Below are 15476 nucleotides of genomic sequence, written 5' to 3'. Positions count from 1 at the left end.
AGTGTGTTCACCCAGCTCCCAGTAGTGCATTCAACAAAAGATATCAAGAGAATAAAGCATCTTTGATATTAGAAATACATTTGAAAGTTGTTTAAAATCATATGCTTTATCTGAATTATGAAAGGAAAAGTGTGGGTTTTTATGTCCCTTTAATATTGTTGTAGTATTTGTAAGCAATTGTTATAAAAATTTACAGAATTTAACTACACAACAGAGACAATTTTTCCTCCAAAATACAAAATACAAACAAAAGTGTTGCATATAGGCACAAATGTACAGAAGAGCACTTTTTATTATATAGCAAAATCTAACTGAAACCTGGTATTTTATCCTTAAGTACTTGGTGTCATTTTATATTATTATTATTATTATTATTATTATTATTATTATTATTATTATTATTATTATTGACTATAGTCACAATCTGCTGTAAAACAATAAGAGCACATTACTGTTTGCAAATCAATTGTTTTATTTTATATTTTTGCTGAACTTGATGAATTTACTAAATGTTTATGCTACTTGCTTTTTATTTTCAGATGAACCTTCTTTCTCTACAACAGGTATGCAGATGATCTATTACATTATTTGTGCAAATGCATTTTGCTTGTCAGGTTTTAAACACTCATTCCTAATTAATTTCAGGATTAGATTCCAGATGTGGGGGTCTGTTGCTTCAGTTTTCAGGAGAAATATCCAGTCCTTCCTTTCCAAACAATTACACAGCTAATCTACACTGTGTATGGGATATTCGTACTGCTGTAGGATATTATATTATACTTGACTTTGTGCACTTTGAGTAAGTATGTTTCCTATTGGAGGAGAGCATTTTAGTAGTCTTCAACTGTCAATGTTTTTGTCTATGTAAGTTAGGCTTTCAGTTTTGTCAGTGTGTCCATGTGAAATGTCTAATATTTAGGATCTGATGATCAAAAACTAGCCAATATGGATAGAAATCTTGCAAAATATTTGCTCTACTCCCTACTGTTCTTGAACTGCTTTTCCTGTTTTCTTAATACCTATTAGTCTTTAGCTGCCTATAGCTAACCGCTGGCCATAATCTGTCATTATCTGCTCTTACCTTACCATTGGCCATAGACTGCTATACTCGCCTGCATGTGATCACTGTCCATACCTACCTACCCTGTTAGAAAAAAAGAGTATGGTTGGGGTACATTTAAGAACACTTAGGGTACCACTGCTGTGGTTGTACCCTCAATGGATCATAATTACACCTTAAGGAACTAATATGTACCATTTAGCACTTAACATTTTAATGTTTATATTTAGAGCATCAAGATGATAATTCTTAAAGGTGAAGCAAATGTATTAACTAAAATTGCAGGGGAAATTTTTCGTTTTAAACTCTATAAAATAAACAAGAGCTGACCAGTTTTTATAAAAAGAAAATAAAATTGTAACCGTTCCCCTGTCACCTACATGGACAATTGTGTAACCTACCATAGCGCCATCTATTGGTTGAAAGTTCCTTGACATGTGTAACACAGCTCCATCTATTGGTATAAGGTTCATCACCAAAATGTGTACTGGGGAAATTGACTCATTTGCATATATTTTGCATAGAGTGACAATTCAATATATGGTTGTGAGTTTTATCGTTTATCCCTCCCCTGAATCTCCCTTCATATCGTTAGAGTTATATTTTATTATTATGTTGTTTTCTATATGTTTTCTATATATTTATGTTTTATGTGGCATGTTACCCTAAGTTAAATGGGGTGTTGTTAGAGTCTAGTACAGAGTGAAATAAATTATGTTGAGCAGTTCCTTATGGAACTGGTTGTTTAGTCTGGTACTTTTAGGAATTTCTCTAGCAGTCTTTGGGCCTGCTGTTTGTTTACACTAATCAAACATAAAACTGCAGTGTGACTATTGTAATACTGAATGAATACGTACTCATTAATTTAATGCATAATTGAATGCACATTTTTTTCTGATAGTGTAGATCAGCCACCATCTGATTTTGAATGACACTGCAAAAAATAATGAGAAAAAGCATCAAAGACATTTTGCACACTTTTTATCCATCCATGTTCCAAGGATTAATTAAAAAAAAAAAAAATATATATATATATATATATATATATACTGGCACTTTATGTTGAAGGTGCTTGACAGCTTTGATGATAAGAAAAATGCATGCATGAATACACCAATACAATACACAAGAACTGAGACATTCAGGGTTAGATTGCGAGTGGAGCATTAACAATTACGGGCAAGCAATTAGGGGTTTATTGAGTGTGTTTGTACACGCCTGTTTTTTGTTTAAATTACAAGTTGAAAGTAAACACGATCACTTGAGTACAATTGAAGTTAACGTATATCAGGTTAGCGCATCCTAATAGCACTGTTTAAGTGCTTCACAAAACAAAAATGTGCCCTGTGCTGTTAAGCAGATGAAAACATGTAAAAGCATATTTATGCAATATTCATATTTAATAAAATGTTATAGTGTGTTTTTACTGTAAATATTTTAAATTCCAATGTTCTGCATATAGCAAAATATGTTCTACTAGTTCTAAAGCCCGTGTAAATGGGAAAAAATCCCCATCCACTTGGATCCCATCTCCCTCTCTCCTTCCCTGCCGCTCTCAACTTTTTTTCTGTAGTGCAGTTGTCCCACCCGCTCACGCCCCCGCTCTCTTCCACCCCCCCTTGTGTCACCACGCTCGTGCCCCCCCACTCACAATCCCCACTCCTGCTCCCCCTCTCTCTGTGCTGTCTGATCCTCACTGACTGATCCTTCCCCCCGCTCTGGACCCCCATCTCAGTGCTGTCTGATCCTCAATGACTGATCCTTCCTTACGGACAGGTATGTTTGTCTCGTGCTGCAGTCTCTACTGTGCATGACTGCATCGGACAAACATATCTGGCCTTTTATAATACAGGATGTATTTCTTAATAGATATTCATATATATATTTATATACAACAATGTATAAAAGGATCAGCACTCCCCAAATGTTACAACCACTCTGTGCACGGCCAATTGATATGCAAAGAAGTACACACTTCAGAGGGACCGAACCCGGTGTTGATCCATTGAATCCCACGACAAAGAAAGCCAGTAGTGATGTAGCGAACCTAAAAATTTGGGTTCGCGAACGGCGGACGCAAACTTCCGCAAAACTGGCAAACCGCCATAGACTTCAATAGGCAGGCGAATTTTAAAACCCACAGGGACTCTTTCTGGCCACAATAGTGATGGAAAAGTTGTTTCAAGGGCACTAACCAACCTACTGACTAACCTGGACTGTGGCATGCCGGAGGGGGATCCATGGCAAAACTCCCATGGAAAATTACATAGTTGATGCAGAGTCTGGTTTTAATCCATAAAGGGCATAAATCACCTAACATTCCTAAATTGTTTGGAATAACGTGCTTTAAAACATCAGGTATGATGTTGTATCGATCAGGTAGTGTAAGGGTTACGTGTAAGGGTTACGTCCGCTTCACAGTGCGCAGTGTAGGTGATATACCTGCCCTGACCATGCTTTGCAGACCAGGTATCAGTGGTCAGATGGACCCTTGCCCCAACACTGTGTGCCAGACATGCCATTATAGCAGACTTATATGGCTTTGGCATTGCTTTTTGGTAATTAGAAGGCTGTTAAATGCCACTGCACACCACACGTGTTTTATGCCCAGCAGTGAAGGGGTTAATTAGGGAGCATGTAGGGAGCTTGTAGAGTTAATTTTAGCTTAAGTGTAGTGTAGTAGACAACCAAATGTATTGATGTAGGCCCATTTTGGTATATTTCATGCCACCATTTCACCGCCAAATGCGATCAAAAAAAAAAAAAAAAGTTCACTTTTTCCCAAACTTTAGGTTTCTCACAGAAATTATTTACAAACAACTTATTCAATTATGGCATAAATGGTTGTAAATGCTTCTCTGGGATCCCCTTTGTTCAGAAATAGCAGACTTATATGGCTTTGGCGTTGCTTTTTGGTAAATAGAAGGCAGCTAAATGCCACTGCGCACCACAAGTGTTTTATGCCCAGCAGTGAAGGGGTTAATTAGGGAGCATGTAGGCAGCTTGTAGAGTTAATTTTAGCTTAAGTGTAGTGTAGTAGACAACCCAAAGTATTGATCTAGGCCCATTTTGGTATATTTCATGCCACCATTTCACCGCCAAATGCGATCAAATTAAAAAAACACTTAGGCCTAGATTTAGAGTTCGGCGGTAGCCGTCAAAACCAGCGTTAGAGGCTCCTAACGCTGGTTTTGGCCGCCCGCTGGTATTTGGAGTCAGTGATTAAAGGGTCTAACGCTCACTTTTCAGCCGCGACTTTTCCATACCGCAGATCCCCCTACGCCATTTGCGTAGCCTATCTTTTCAATGGGATCTTCCTAACGCCGGTATTTAGAGTCGTTTCTGCAGTGAGCGTTAGAGCTCTAACGACAAGATTCCAGCCGCCTGAAAATAGCAGGAGTTAAGAGCTTTCTGGCTAACGCCGGTTTATAAAGCTCTTAACTACTGTACCCTAAAGTACACTAACACCCATAAACTACCTATGTACCCCTAAACCGAGCTCCCCCCACATCGCCGCCACTCGATTAAAATTTTTAACCCCTAATCTGCCGACCGCCACCTACGTTATACTTATGTACCCCTAATCTGCTGCCCCTAACACCGCCGACCCCTGTATTATATCTATTAACCCCTAACTTGCCCCCCACAACGTCGCCGCAAGCTACTTAAAATAATTAACCCCTAATCTTCCGACCGCAAATCGCCGCCACCTACGTTATCCCTATGTACCCCTAATCTGCTACCCCTAACATCGCCGACCCCTATGTTATATTTATTAACCCCTAATCTGCCCCCCTCAACGTCGCCGACACCTACCTACACTTATTAACCCCTAATCTGCCGAGCGGACCTGAGCGCTACTATAATAAAGTTATTAACCCCTAATCCGCCTCACTAACCCTATCATAAATAGTATTAACCCCTAATCTGCCCTCCCTAACATCGCCGACACCTACCTTCAATTATTAACCCCTAATCTGCCGACCGGAGCTCACCGCTATTCTAATAAATGTATTAACCCCTAAAGCTAAGTCTAACCCTAACACTAACACCCCCCCTAAGTTAAATATAATTTTTATCTAACGAAATAAATTAACTCTTATTAAATAAATAATTCCTATTTAAAGCTAAATACTTACCTGTAAAATACATCCTAATATAGCTACAATATAAATTATAATTATATTATAGCTATTTTAGGATTAATATTTATTTTACAGGCAACTTTGTAATTATTTTAACCAGGTACAATAGCTATTAAATAGTTAAGAACTATTTAATAGTTACCTAGTTAAAATAATAACAAATTTACCTGTAAAATAAATCCTAACCTAAGATATAATTAAACCTAACACTACCCTATCAATAAAATAATTAAATAAACTACCTACAATTACCTACAATTAACCTAACACTACACTATCAATAAATTAATTAAACACAATTGCTACAAATAAATACAATTAAATAAACTATCTAAAGTACAAAAAATAAAAAAGAACTAAGTTACAGAAAATAATAAAATATTTACAAACATAAGAAAAATATTACAACAATTTTAAACTAATTACACCTACTCTAAGCCCCCTAATAAAATAACAAAGCCCCCCAAAATAAAAAATTCCCTACCCTATTCTAAAATACAAATATTACAAGCTCTTTTACCTTACCAGCCCTGAACAGGGCCCTTTGCGGGGCATGCCCCAAGAATTTCAGCTCTTTTGCCTGTAAAAAAAAACATACAATACCCCCCCCCCAACATTACAACCCACCACCCACATACCCCTAATCTAACCCAAACCCCCCTTAAATAAACCTAACACTAATCCCCTGAAGATCTTCCTACCTTGTCTTCACCATACCAGGTTCACCGATCCGTCCTGGCTCCAAGATCTTCATCCAACCCAAGCGGGGGTTGGCGATCCATAATCCGGTGCTCCAAAGTCTTCCTCCTATCCGGCAAGAAGAGGACATCCGGACCGGCAAACATCTTCTCCAAGCGGCATCTTCTATCTTCTTCCATCCGATGACGACCGGCTCCATCTTGAAGACCTCCAGCGCGGATCCATCCTCTTCTTCCGACGACTAGACGACGAATGACGGTTCCTTTAAGGGACGTCATCCAAGATGGCGTCCCTCGAATTCCGATTGGCTGATAGGATTCTATCAGCCAATCGGAATTAAGGTAGGAATTTTCTGATTGGCTGATGGAATCAGCCAATCAGAATATAGTTCAATCCGATTGGCTGATCCAATCAGCCAATCAGATTGAGCTCGCATTCTATTGGCTGTTCCGATCAGCCAATAGAATGCGAGCTCAATCTGATTGGCTGATTGGATCAGCCAATCGGATTGAACTATATTCTGATTGGCTGATTCCATCAGCCAATCAGAAAATTCCTACCTTAATTCCGATTGGCTGATAGAATCCTATCAGCCAATCGGAATTCGAGGGACGCCATCTTGGATGACGTCCCTTAAAGGAACCGTCATTCGTCGTCTAGTCGTCGGAAGAAGAGGATGGATCCGCGCTGGAGGTCTTCAAGATGGAGCCGGTCGTCATCGGATGGAAGAAGATAGAAGATGCCGCTTGGAGAAGATGTTTGCCGGTCCGGATGTCCTCTTCTTGCCGGATAGGAGGAAGACTTTGGAGCACCGGATTATGGATCGCCAACCCCCGCTTGGGTTGGATGAAGATCTTGGAGCCAGGACGGATCGGTGAACCTGGTATGGTGAAGACAAGGTAGGAAGATCTTCAGGGGATTAGTGTTAGGTTTATTTAAGGGGGGTTTGGGTTAGATTAGGGGTATGTGGGTGGTGGGTTGTAATGTTGGGGGGGGGGTATTGTATGTTTTTTTTTACAGGCAAAAGAGCTGAAATTCTTGGGGCATGCCCCGCAAAGGGCCCTGTTCAGGGCTGGTAAGGTAAAAGAGCTTGTAATATTTGTATTTTAGAATAGGGTAGGGAATTTTTTATTTTGGGGGGCTTTGTTATTTTATTAGGGGGCTTAGAGTAGGTGTAATTAGTTTAAAATTGTTGTAATATTTTTCTTATGTTTGTAAATATTTTATTATTTTCTGTAACTTAGTTCTTTTTTATTTTTTGTACTTTAGATAGTTTATTTAATTGTATTTATTTGTAGCAATTGTGTTTAATTAATTTATTGATAGTGTAGTGTTAGGTTAATTGTAGGTAATTGTAGGTAGTTTATTTAATTATTTTATTGATAGGGTAGTGTTAGGTTTAATTATATCTTAGGTTAGGATTTATTTTACAGGTAAATTTGTTATTATTTTAACTAGGTAACTATTAAATAGTTCTTAACTATTTAATAGCTATTGTACCTGGTTAAAATAATTACAAAGTTGCCTGTAAAATAAATATTAATCCTAAAATAGCTATAATATAATTATAATTTATATTGTAGCTATATTAGGATTTATTTTACAGGTAAGTATTTAGCTTTAAATAGGAATCATTTATTTAATAAGAGTTAATTTATTTCGTTAGATAAAAATTATATTTAACTTAGGGGGGTGTTAGTGTTAGGGTTAGACTTAGCTTTAGGGGTTAATACATTTATTAGAATAGCGGTGAGCTCCGGTCGGCAGATTAGGGGTTAATAATTGAAGGTAGGTGTCGGCGATGTTAGGGAGGGCAGATTAGGGGTTAATACTATTTATGATAGGGTTAGTGAGGCGGATTAGGGGTTAATAACTTTATTATAGTAGCGCTCAGGTCCGCTCGGCAGATTAGGGGTTAATAAGTGTAGGCAGGTGTCGGCGACGTTGTGGGGGGCAGATTAGGGGTTAATAAATATAACATAGGGGTCGGCGATGTTAGGGCAGCAGATTAGGGGTACATAGGGATAACGTAGGTGGCGGCGGTTTACGGAGCGGCAGATTAGGGGTTAAAAGTGTAATGCAGGGGACAGCGATAGCGGGGGCGGCAGATTAGGGGTTAATAAGTGTAAGGTTAGGGGTGTTTAGACTCGGGGTACATGTTAGAGTGTTAGGTGCAGACGTAGGAAGTGTTTCCCCATAGGAAACAATGGGGCTGCGTTAAGAGCTGAACGCTGCTTTTTTGCAGGTGTTAGGTTTTTTTTCAGCTCAAACTGCCCCATTGTTTCCTATGGGAGAATCGTGCACGAGCACGTTTTTGATGCCGGCCGCGTCCGTAAGCAACTCTGGTATCGAGAGTTGCATTTGCGGTAAAAATGCTCTACGCTCCTTTTTTGGAGCCTAACGCAGCATTTGTTTGAACTCTCGATACCAGAGTTAAATTTATGGTGCGGCCAGAAAAAAACCCGCGGAGCGTTAACAGCCCTTTTACCGCCGAACTCCAAATCTAGGCCTTAATTTTTTTCGCAAATTTTAGGTTTCTCACTGAAATTATTTACAAACAGCTTGTGCAATTATGGCACAAATGGTTGTAAATGCTTCTCTGGCATCCCCTTTGTTCAGAAATAGCAGACATATATGACTTTGGCGTTGCTTTCTGGTAATTAGAAGGCCGCTAAATGCTGCTGCACATCACACATGTATTATGGCTAGCAGTGAAGGGGTTAATTAGGTAGTTTGTAGGGAGCTTGCAGGGTTAATTTTAGCTTTAGTGTAGAGATCAGCCTCCCACCTGACACATCAGACCCCCCGATCCCTCCCAAACAGCTCCCTTCCCTCCCCCACCCCACAATTGTCTCCGCCATCTTAAGTACTGGTAGAAAGTCTGCCAGTACTAAAATAAAACGTTTAAAAAAAATAATATTTTTTTATAGCATATTTACATATGCTGTGGTCAACGGGAACCTGTGGATGACAGATGGAAGAGGCGCCTCATGGGACAAGTATCGTTTTAGGCAGCAAAGGGACACACATAAGCAGCGGACCCCCCACACAGAGTGTTACTCACAAGAGCGGCGGTACAAACGTGTACCCAGACAGGCAGGACGGAACCAAAAGTCGCCCGTCAGACAGGCGTAAGCTCGGTACGCTAGGCAAACGTCACTCAGCAAGCAGCGTCAGAGTAAACCCAGCAGGGGAACCAATAGAGTCGAAGGGAACTCGACACAGCGGACCTCCAAAGGGGATCAGGAACGTAACCAAATTACTCCAGCGGCTCTAGCTGCAGCTGGACGGATTTTGACAATCAACTTTTACGAATGTTAGAAAAAGCGGGGATGCAATGCATCCCCGCTTTTTCTAACATTCGTAAAAGTTGATTGTCAAAATCCGTCCAGCTGCAGCTAGAGCCGCTGGAGTAATTTGGTTACGTTCCTGATCCCCTTTGGAGGTCCGCTGTGTCGAGTTCCCTTCGACTCTATTGGTTCCCCTGCTGGGTTTACTCTGACGCTGCTTGCTGAGTGACGTTTGCCTAGCGTACCGAGCTTACGCCTGTCTGACGGGCGACTTTTGGTTCCGTCCTGCCTGTCTGGGTACACGTTTGTACCGCCGCTCTTGTGAGTAACACTCTGTGTGGGGGGTCCGCTGCTTATGTGTGTCCCTTTGCTGCCTAAAACGATACTTGTCCCATGAGGCGCCTCTTCCATCTGTCATCCACAGGTTCCCGTTGTCCACTCACCATTTCTGAGAGAGTTGCCTGGATTGCTGTTTGCCGAATTCGCCATCTGCCACATGCTGTGATCATTTGCGCACTTCCATAGAGACTCTGTGTGCTATCTCGGTTCTCTTTAATCTAACATATGCTGTGGTGTAGCATCCCCCCTTAGCCCCCAACCTCCCTGATCCCCCCCAAAACAGCTCTCTAACCCTCCCCATCTGCCTTATTGGCGGCCATCTTGGGTACTGGCAGCTGTCTGCTATTATTTCACAGTCAAAAAAGTGTTGTTTTTTTTTAAATGTACACTACTGTTACACCAGATATGAGTGGTGGCACTGGGCAAGTGGGCACAGTATACACTGTGAGCCTAACACACACGCTGACAGGCAGGCAACTACAATTAGATTACACAGGGAAAAAAAAAAAAGCAGATTGATGTTCTAGCCCTAAAAAGGGCTTTTTGGGGTGCTGTCCTTACAGCAGAGATCAGATGAGTCCTTCATTACTGTAGTGGACACTGAATACACTAGCCTAGCTATCGATTTCCCTATTAAATCAGCAGCAGCTACACTGTCCCTCCTCTCACTAAGAATGCAGCTTCCAAATGAATCTAAAATGGATGCTGTCCAGGAGGTGGGAGGGTCTGGGAGGGAGGGTCTGCTGCTGATTGGCTGTAATGTGTATTCTGACTGTGAGGTACAGGGTCAAAGTTTACTCAATGATGACGAAGAGGGGGCGGATCGAACATTCCATATGTTCGTCCGCCGAGGCGAACGCGAACATGCTATGTTCGCCGGGAACTATTCGCCGGTGAACTATTCGCGACATCACTAAAAGCCAGCACCAGAGATTAGTATATCACCAATTTTAATGCCAGAAAAGCATTCTTTTCTGGCATTAAAATTGGTGATATACTAATCTCTGGTGCTGGCTTTCTTTGTCATGGGATTCAACGGATCAACACCGGGTCCTGTACCTCTGCAGTGTGTACTTCTTTATATATATATATATATATATATATATATCTTTACCTGTAGATAATTATATATATATATATATATATATATATATATGTCTAAATATATACTTGTTAAAAAAAAAACAACATATATAGGTATAGAAATATGTATTTATGAATAAATAGAACATATTCTTCTATGTGAAGAACATTGGCATGTGAGATATTTATATTTTCATTTCGGTTTAGTGCACTTAAAAATATGGGATCAAGTTTCGTGTGAATAGATTATCGTGCGTGTGATATTGTAAGTTTCAGCTTTTTACGTGGGTCAGATTTGTACACAAGCAAAACAAACGAGTGCAAAAAGCTTACTTCTAGCGTTTAATAGGGCCCAACTTAATCTGGCCCTCAGTGTTTGCACATAGAACAAATAATAGCCTTTACAGCACACAAATGAGTTGATAACAGTCTTTTAGAAAAATTCAAATGATTTATCAACAAAAATGCACATAGACTTTAATGGTGGTTTTCTAAATGATTCTTGTGACCAACCCCAAAGTCAGTCCCTCTGTTAATAAAATATAACATTTACTGAACTATTATAATAATATTATTTTCAAGATCATAAGCATACACCGAGTGCAGCATCACATCTATCAAAGCATAAATCTATATCTATAGACTTACTAAACAATAGGTTACTACCCTTTTAACACCCTTTTTATTTGCTACACTAGTGATTTGACTATACATCCTGTTATTCATGTGTTATTATGTTGTATGGATATTGGGCGCGATCCGATATACAGCGTAGTTTGCGTGGCAAGCGAGGGAACCCGCGTCGCCCGCAGTTTCAGCTCGCATCTCAAGCTATCCAATATACGGCGCCGTCAGATGCTAACGTGCCGTAAGTCGGATAAACCAGCGATGTCCAGAAATCTGCGCAAGTACAAATTTCTGGCGTCGCCAGTGACTTACGCCACGTTAGAAACTGCCGGCGCCTACAAAACCTGACTAAAGTATGAAATCACCCGCACTGTCTAACACGCCTCCCTAACATAGCCCGACACGTATAACACGCCTCCTAAACATAGCCCGACACGTCTAACCCTCTATCCGCTACCCCCCCTCACTATCCTAACAATAAAATATGTATTAACCCCTAAACCGCTGCTCCCGGACCCCGCCACCAGCTATATTAAATCTATAACCCCCTAAAGTGAGCCCCTACCCCGCCGACATCTACCTTACCTACCCCCTAAAGTGAGCCTCTACCCTGCCACCATCTATTTTAAAATTATTAACCCCTAATTTAATCCCCATACCCCACCGCCATCTATATTAAATTATTTAACCCCTAAAATACTAAACTATCCCTACCACTAAACCTAAGTCTAACCCTACAAATAGCCCTGAAAAGCTCTTTTGCCAGCCCTTAAAAGGGCTTTTTGCGGGGCATGCCCCAAAGAATTCAGCTCTTTTACCAGCCCTTAAAAGGGCTTTTGGCGGGGCTTTGTCACAAAGTAAACTGCTCTTTTGCCTACAATCTACATCCCCCTACACCGTGGCCACCTATAATAAATGTATTAACCCCTAATCTAATCCCCCTACACCGCCGCCAGCTATATTAACTATATTAACCCTAATTATATTAGGGTTAATATAGTTAATATAGTTATTATATTATATATATTAACTATATTAACCCTAATTATATTAGGGTTAATATAGTTAATATCGTTATTATATTATATATATATTAAGTATAATAACCTTATCTAACTCGAACATCCCTAACTAAACTCTTATTAAGATAAATCTAATATTAATATTATTAATTAAAATATTCCTATTTAAATCTAAATACTTACCTATAAAATAAACCCTAAGATAGCTACAATATAATTAATAATTACATTGTAGCTATGTTAGGGTTTATATTTATTTTACAGGTAAATTGTTAATTATTTTAACTAGGTATAATAGCTATTAAATAGTTATTAACTATTTAATAGCTACCTAGTTAAAATAATTACCCAATTGCCTGTAAAATAAATCCTGACCTAAGTTACAAATACACCTACACTATCAATAAATTAAATAAACTACAAATATCTATCTAAAAATACAATTAAATAAACTAAACTAAATTACAAAAAAAAAAACACTACATTACAAAAAATAAAAAAAAAGATTACAAGATTTTTAAGCTAATTACACCTATTCTAAGCCCCCTAATAAAATAATAAAGCCCCCCAAAATAAAAAAAATTCCCTACCCTATTCTAAATTAAAAAAAGTTCAAAGCTCTTTTACCTTACCAGCCCTTAAAAGGGCTTTTTGCGGGGTATGCCCCAAAGAAAACTGCTCTTTTGCCTGAAAAAAAAACACAATACCACCCCCCAACATTACAACCCACCACCCACATACCCCTAATCTAACCCAAACCCCCCTTAAATAAACCTAACACTACTTCCCTGAAGATCTCCCTACCTTATCTTCACCACGCCGGGCCGAACTCCTCATCCGATTGAGCTCGCATTCTATTGGCTGTTCCTATCAGCCAATAGAATGCGAGCTCAATCTGATTGGCTGATTGGTTCAGCCAATCGGATTGAACTTGAATCTGATTGGCTGATTCAATCAGCCAATCAGATTTTTCTACCTTAATTCCGATTGGCTGATAGAATCCTATCAGCCAATCGGAATTCGGTGGACGCCATCTTGGATGACGTCATTTAAAGGTGCCTCATTCGTCGTTCAGTCGTCGGCCGGGATTGATGCTCCGCGTCGGTGGAGCGAAGAAAGAAGATTGAAGATGCCGCTTGATGGAAGATGCTGCCGGATGGAAGAAGACTTTGGATAAAAACATCGCCGGGATGAAGACGTCTTCTTTGCCGCTTGGATAGACATCACCCGGATTGGATGAGGAGTTCGGCCCGGCGTGGTGAAGATAAGGTAGGGAGAACTTCAGGGGGGTAGTGTTAGGTTTATTTAAGGGGGGTTTGAGTTAGATTAGGGGTATGTGGGTGGTGGGTTGTAATGTTGAGGGGTGGTATTGTGTTTTTTTTTCTGGCAAAAGAGCAGTTTTCTTTGGGGCATGCCCCGCAAAAAGCGCTTTTAAGGGCTGGTAAGGTAAAAGAGCTTTGAACTTTTTTTAATTTAGAATAGGGTAGGGAAATTTTTTTATTTTGGGGGGATTTATTATTTTATTAGGGGGCTTAGAATAGGTGTAATTAGCTTAAAAATCTTGTAATCTTTTTTTAATTTTTTTTAATTTAGTGTTTGTTTGTTTTTGTAATTTAGTTTAGTTTATTTAATTGTATTTTTAGATAGATATGTGTAGTTTATTTAATTTATTGATAGTGTAGGTGTATTTGTAACTTAGGTTAGGATTTATTTTACAGGTAATTGGGTAATTATTTTAACTAGGTAGCTATTAAATAGTTAATAACTATTTTATAGCTATTATACCTAGTTAAAATAATTAACAATTTACCTGTAAAATATATATAAACCCTAACATAGCTACAATGTAATTATTAATTATATTGTAGCTATCTTAGGGTTTATTTTATAGGTAAGTGTTTAGATTTAAATAGGAATATTTTAGTTTATAATATGAATTAGATTTATTTAAGAATTTAGTTAGGGGTGTTAGGGTTAGATAGAGTTAATATAGTTAATATAAATACTATAGTAACTATATTAACTATATTAACCCTAATATAATTAGGGTTAATATAGTTAATATATATAATGTAATAACTATATTAACTATAATATACTTAGGGTTAATATAGATAATATAGCTGGCGGCGGGGTAGGTAGATTAAATTAGGGGTTAATAATTTTAATATAGATGGCAGCAGTGTAAGGGGCTTACATTAGGGGTTAATACTATTAATATAGGTTGCGGTGGTGTAGGGAGGGCAGGTTATAGGGCAAAAGAGCTGTTTACTTTGGGGCAAAGCCCCGCAAAAGGCCCTTTTAAGGGCTGGTAATAGAGATAATTATTTTAGGGGGATTAGATTAGGGGTTAATAATATTAATATAGCTGGCGGCGGTATAGGGGGATTAGATTATGGGGTTAATAATTTTTATATAGGTGGCGGCGGTGTAAGGGGTCAGATTAGGGGATAGATAAGGTAGATGGCTGCGGTGTAAGGGGTTCACATTAGGGGATAGATCAGGTAGAACGCGGCGGTTTTAGGGGTTCACATTAGGGGATAGATCAGTTAGATGGTGGCGGTTTTAGGGGCTCACAGTAGGGGGTTAGTTTATGTAGATGGCGGCGGTTTAGGGGTTAAATACTTTATTAGAGATTGAGGCAGGGGATCGCGGTTGACAGGGAGATAGACATTGCGCATGCGTTTGGTGTTAGCTTTTATTTAGCAGATCGCGGTTGACAGATAGATAGACATTGCGCATGCGTTAGGTGTTAGGTTTATTTAGCAGGTAGTTTAGGGAGTTACGGGGCTCCAATAGTCAGCGTAAGGCTTATTACAGCTGCTTTTTGTGGCGAAGATTTCTCCATTTTCGCCACGTAAGTCCTTACGCTGTATATTGGATACCAAACTGCGCTGGTTTGGTATACCTGCCTATGGCCCAAAAAACTACGGACGACGGCAGAAATATACGCACATAACTTCTAGGTTACGCCATATATGTGATACCATACCAGCGCAAATATTGGCGTCGCCAGCTTTTGCGGGCGACTATTTTTATCGGATCGAGCCCATTGTTTTTATCCAGTCACAAGTGTATTAAGCTTTTTTAAAAAGTGGTGGGAACATATTGTTTAATAAATATATAAATATAGCTGAAACACAGTTTATGCTCATGTTCTTAGATGCAATATACTTTTACTTATTCAACAAAGGTTATATTTAATTCCACC

General features: G+C 39.2%; 1 protein-coding gene across 1 annotated transcript in view; it reads left to right on the top strand.

Moving 5' to 3' along the window:
* Window positions 1-496: 496 nt before the first annotated feature.
* LOC128657791 (deleted in malignant brain tumors 1 protein-like) overlaps window positions 497-15476 on the top strand; it is an 84892-nt gene continuing 69912 nt past the window's right edge. The window contains exons 1-2 of the mRNA XM_053712204.1: window positions 497-563; window positions 646-799. Of these exons, the coding sequence (XP_053568179.1) occupies window positions 497-563; window positions 646-799 (221 nt within the window). The remainder of the gene's footprint in view (window positions 564-645; window positions 800-15476) is intronic.

The sequence above is a fragment of the Bombina bombina genome, chromosome 4 (assembly GCF_027579735.1).
Source record: "Bombina bombina isolate aBomBom1 chromosome 4, aBomBom1.pri, whole genome shotgun sequence".
Classification (NCBI taxonomy): domain Eukaryota; kingdom Metazoa; phylum Chordata; class Amphibia; order Anura; family Bombinatoridae; genus Bombina; species Bombina bombina.
This window is presented reverse-complemented; position numbering and strand designations above follow the sequence as displayed.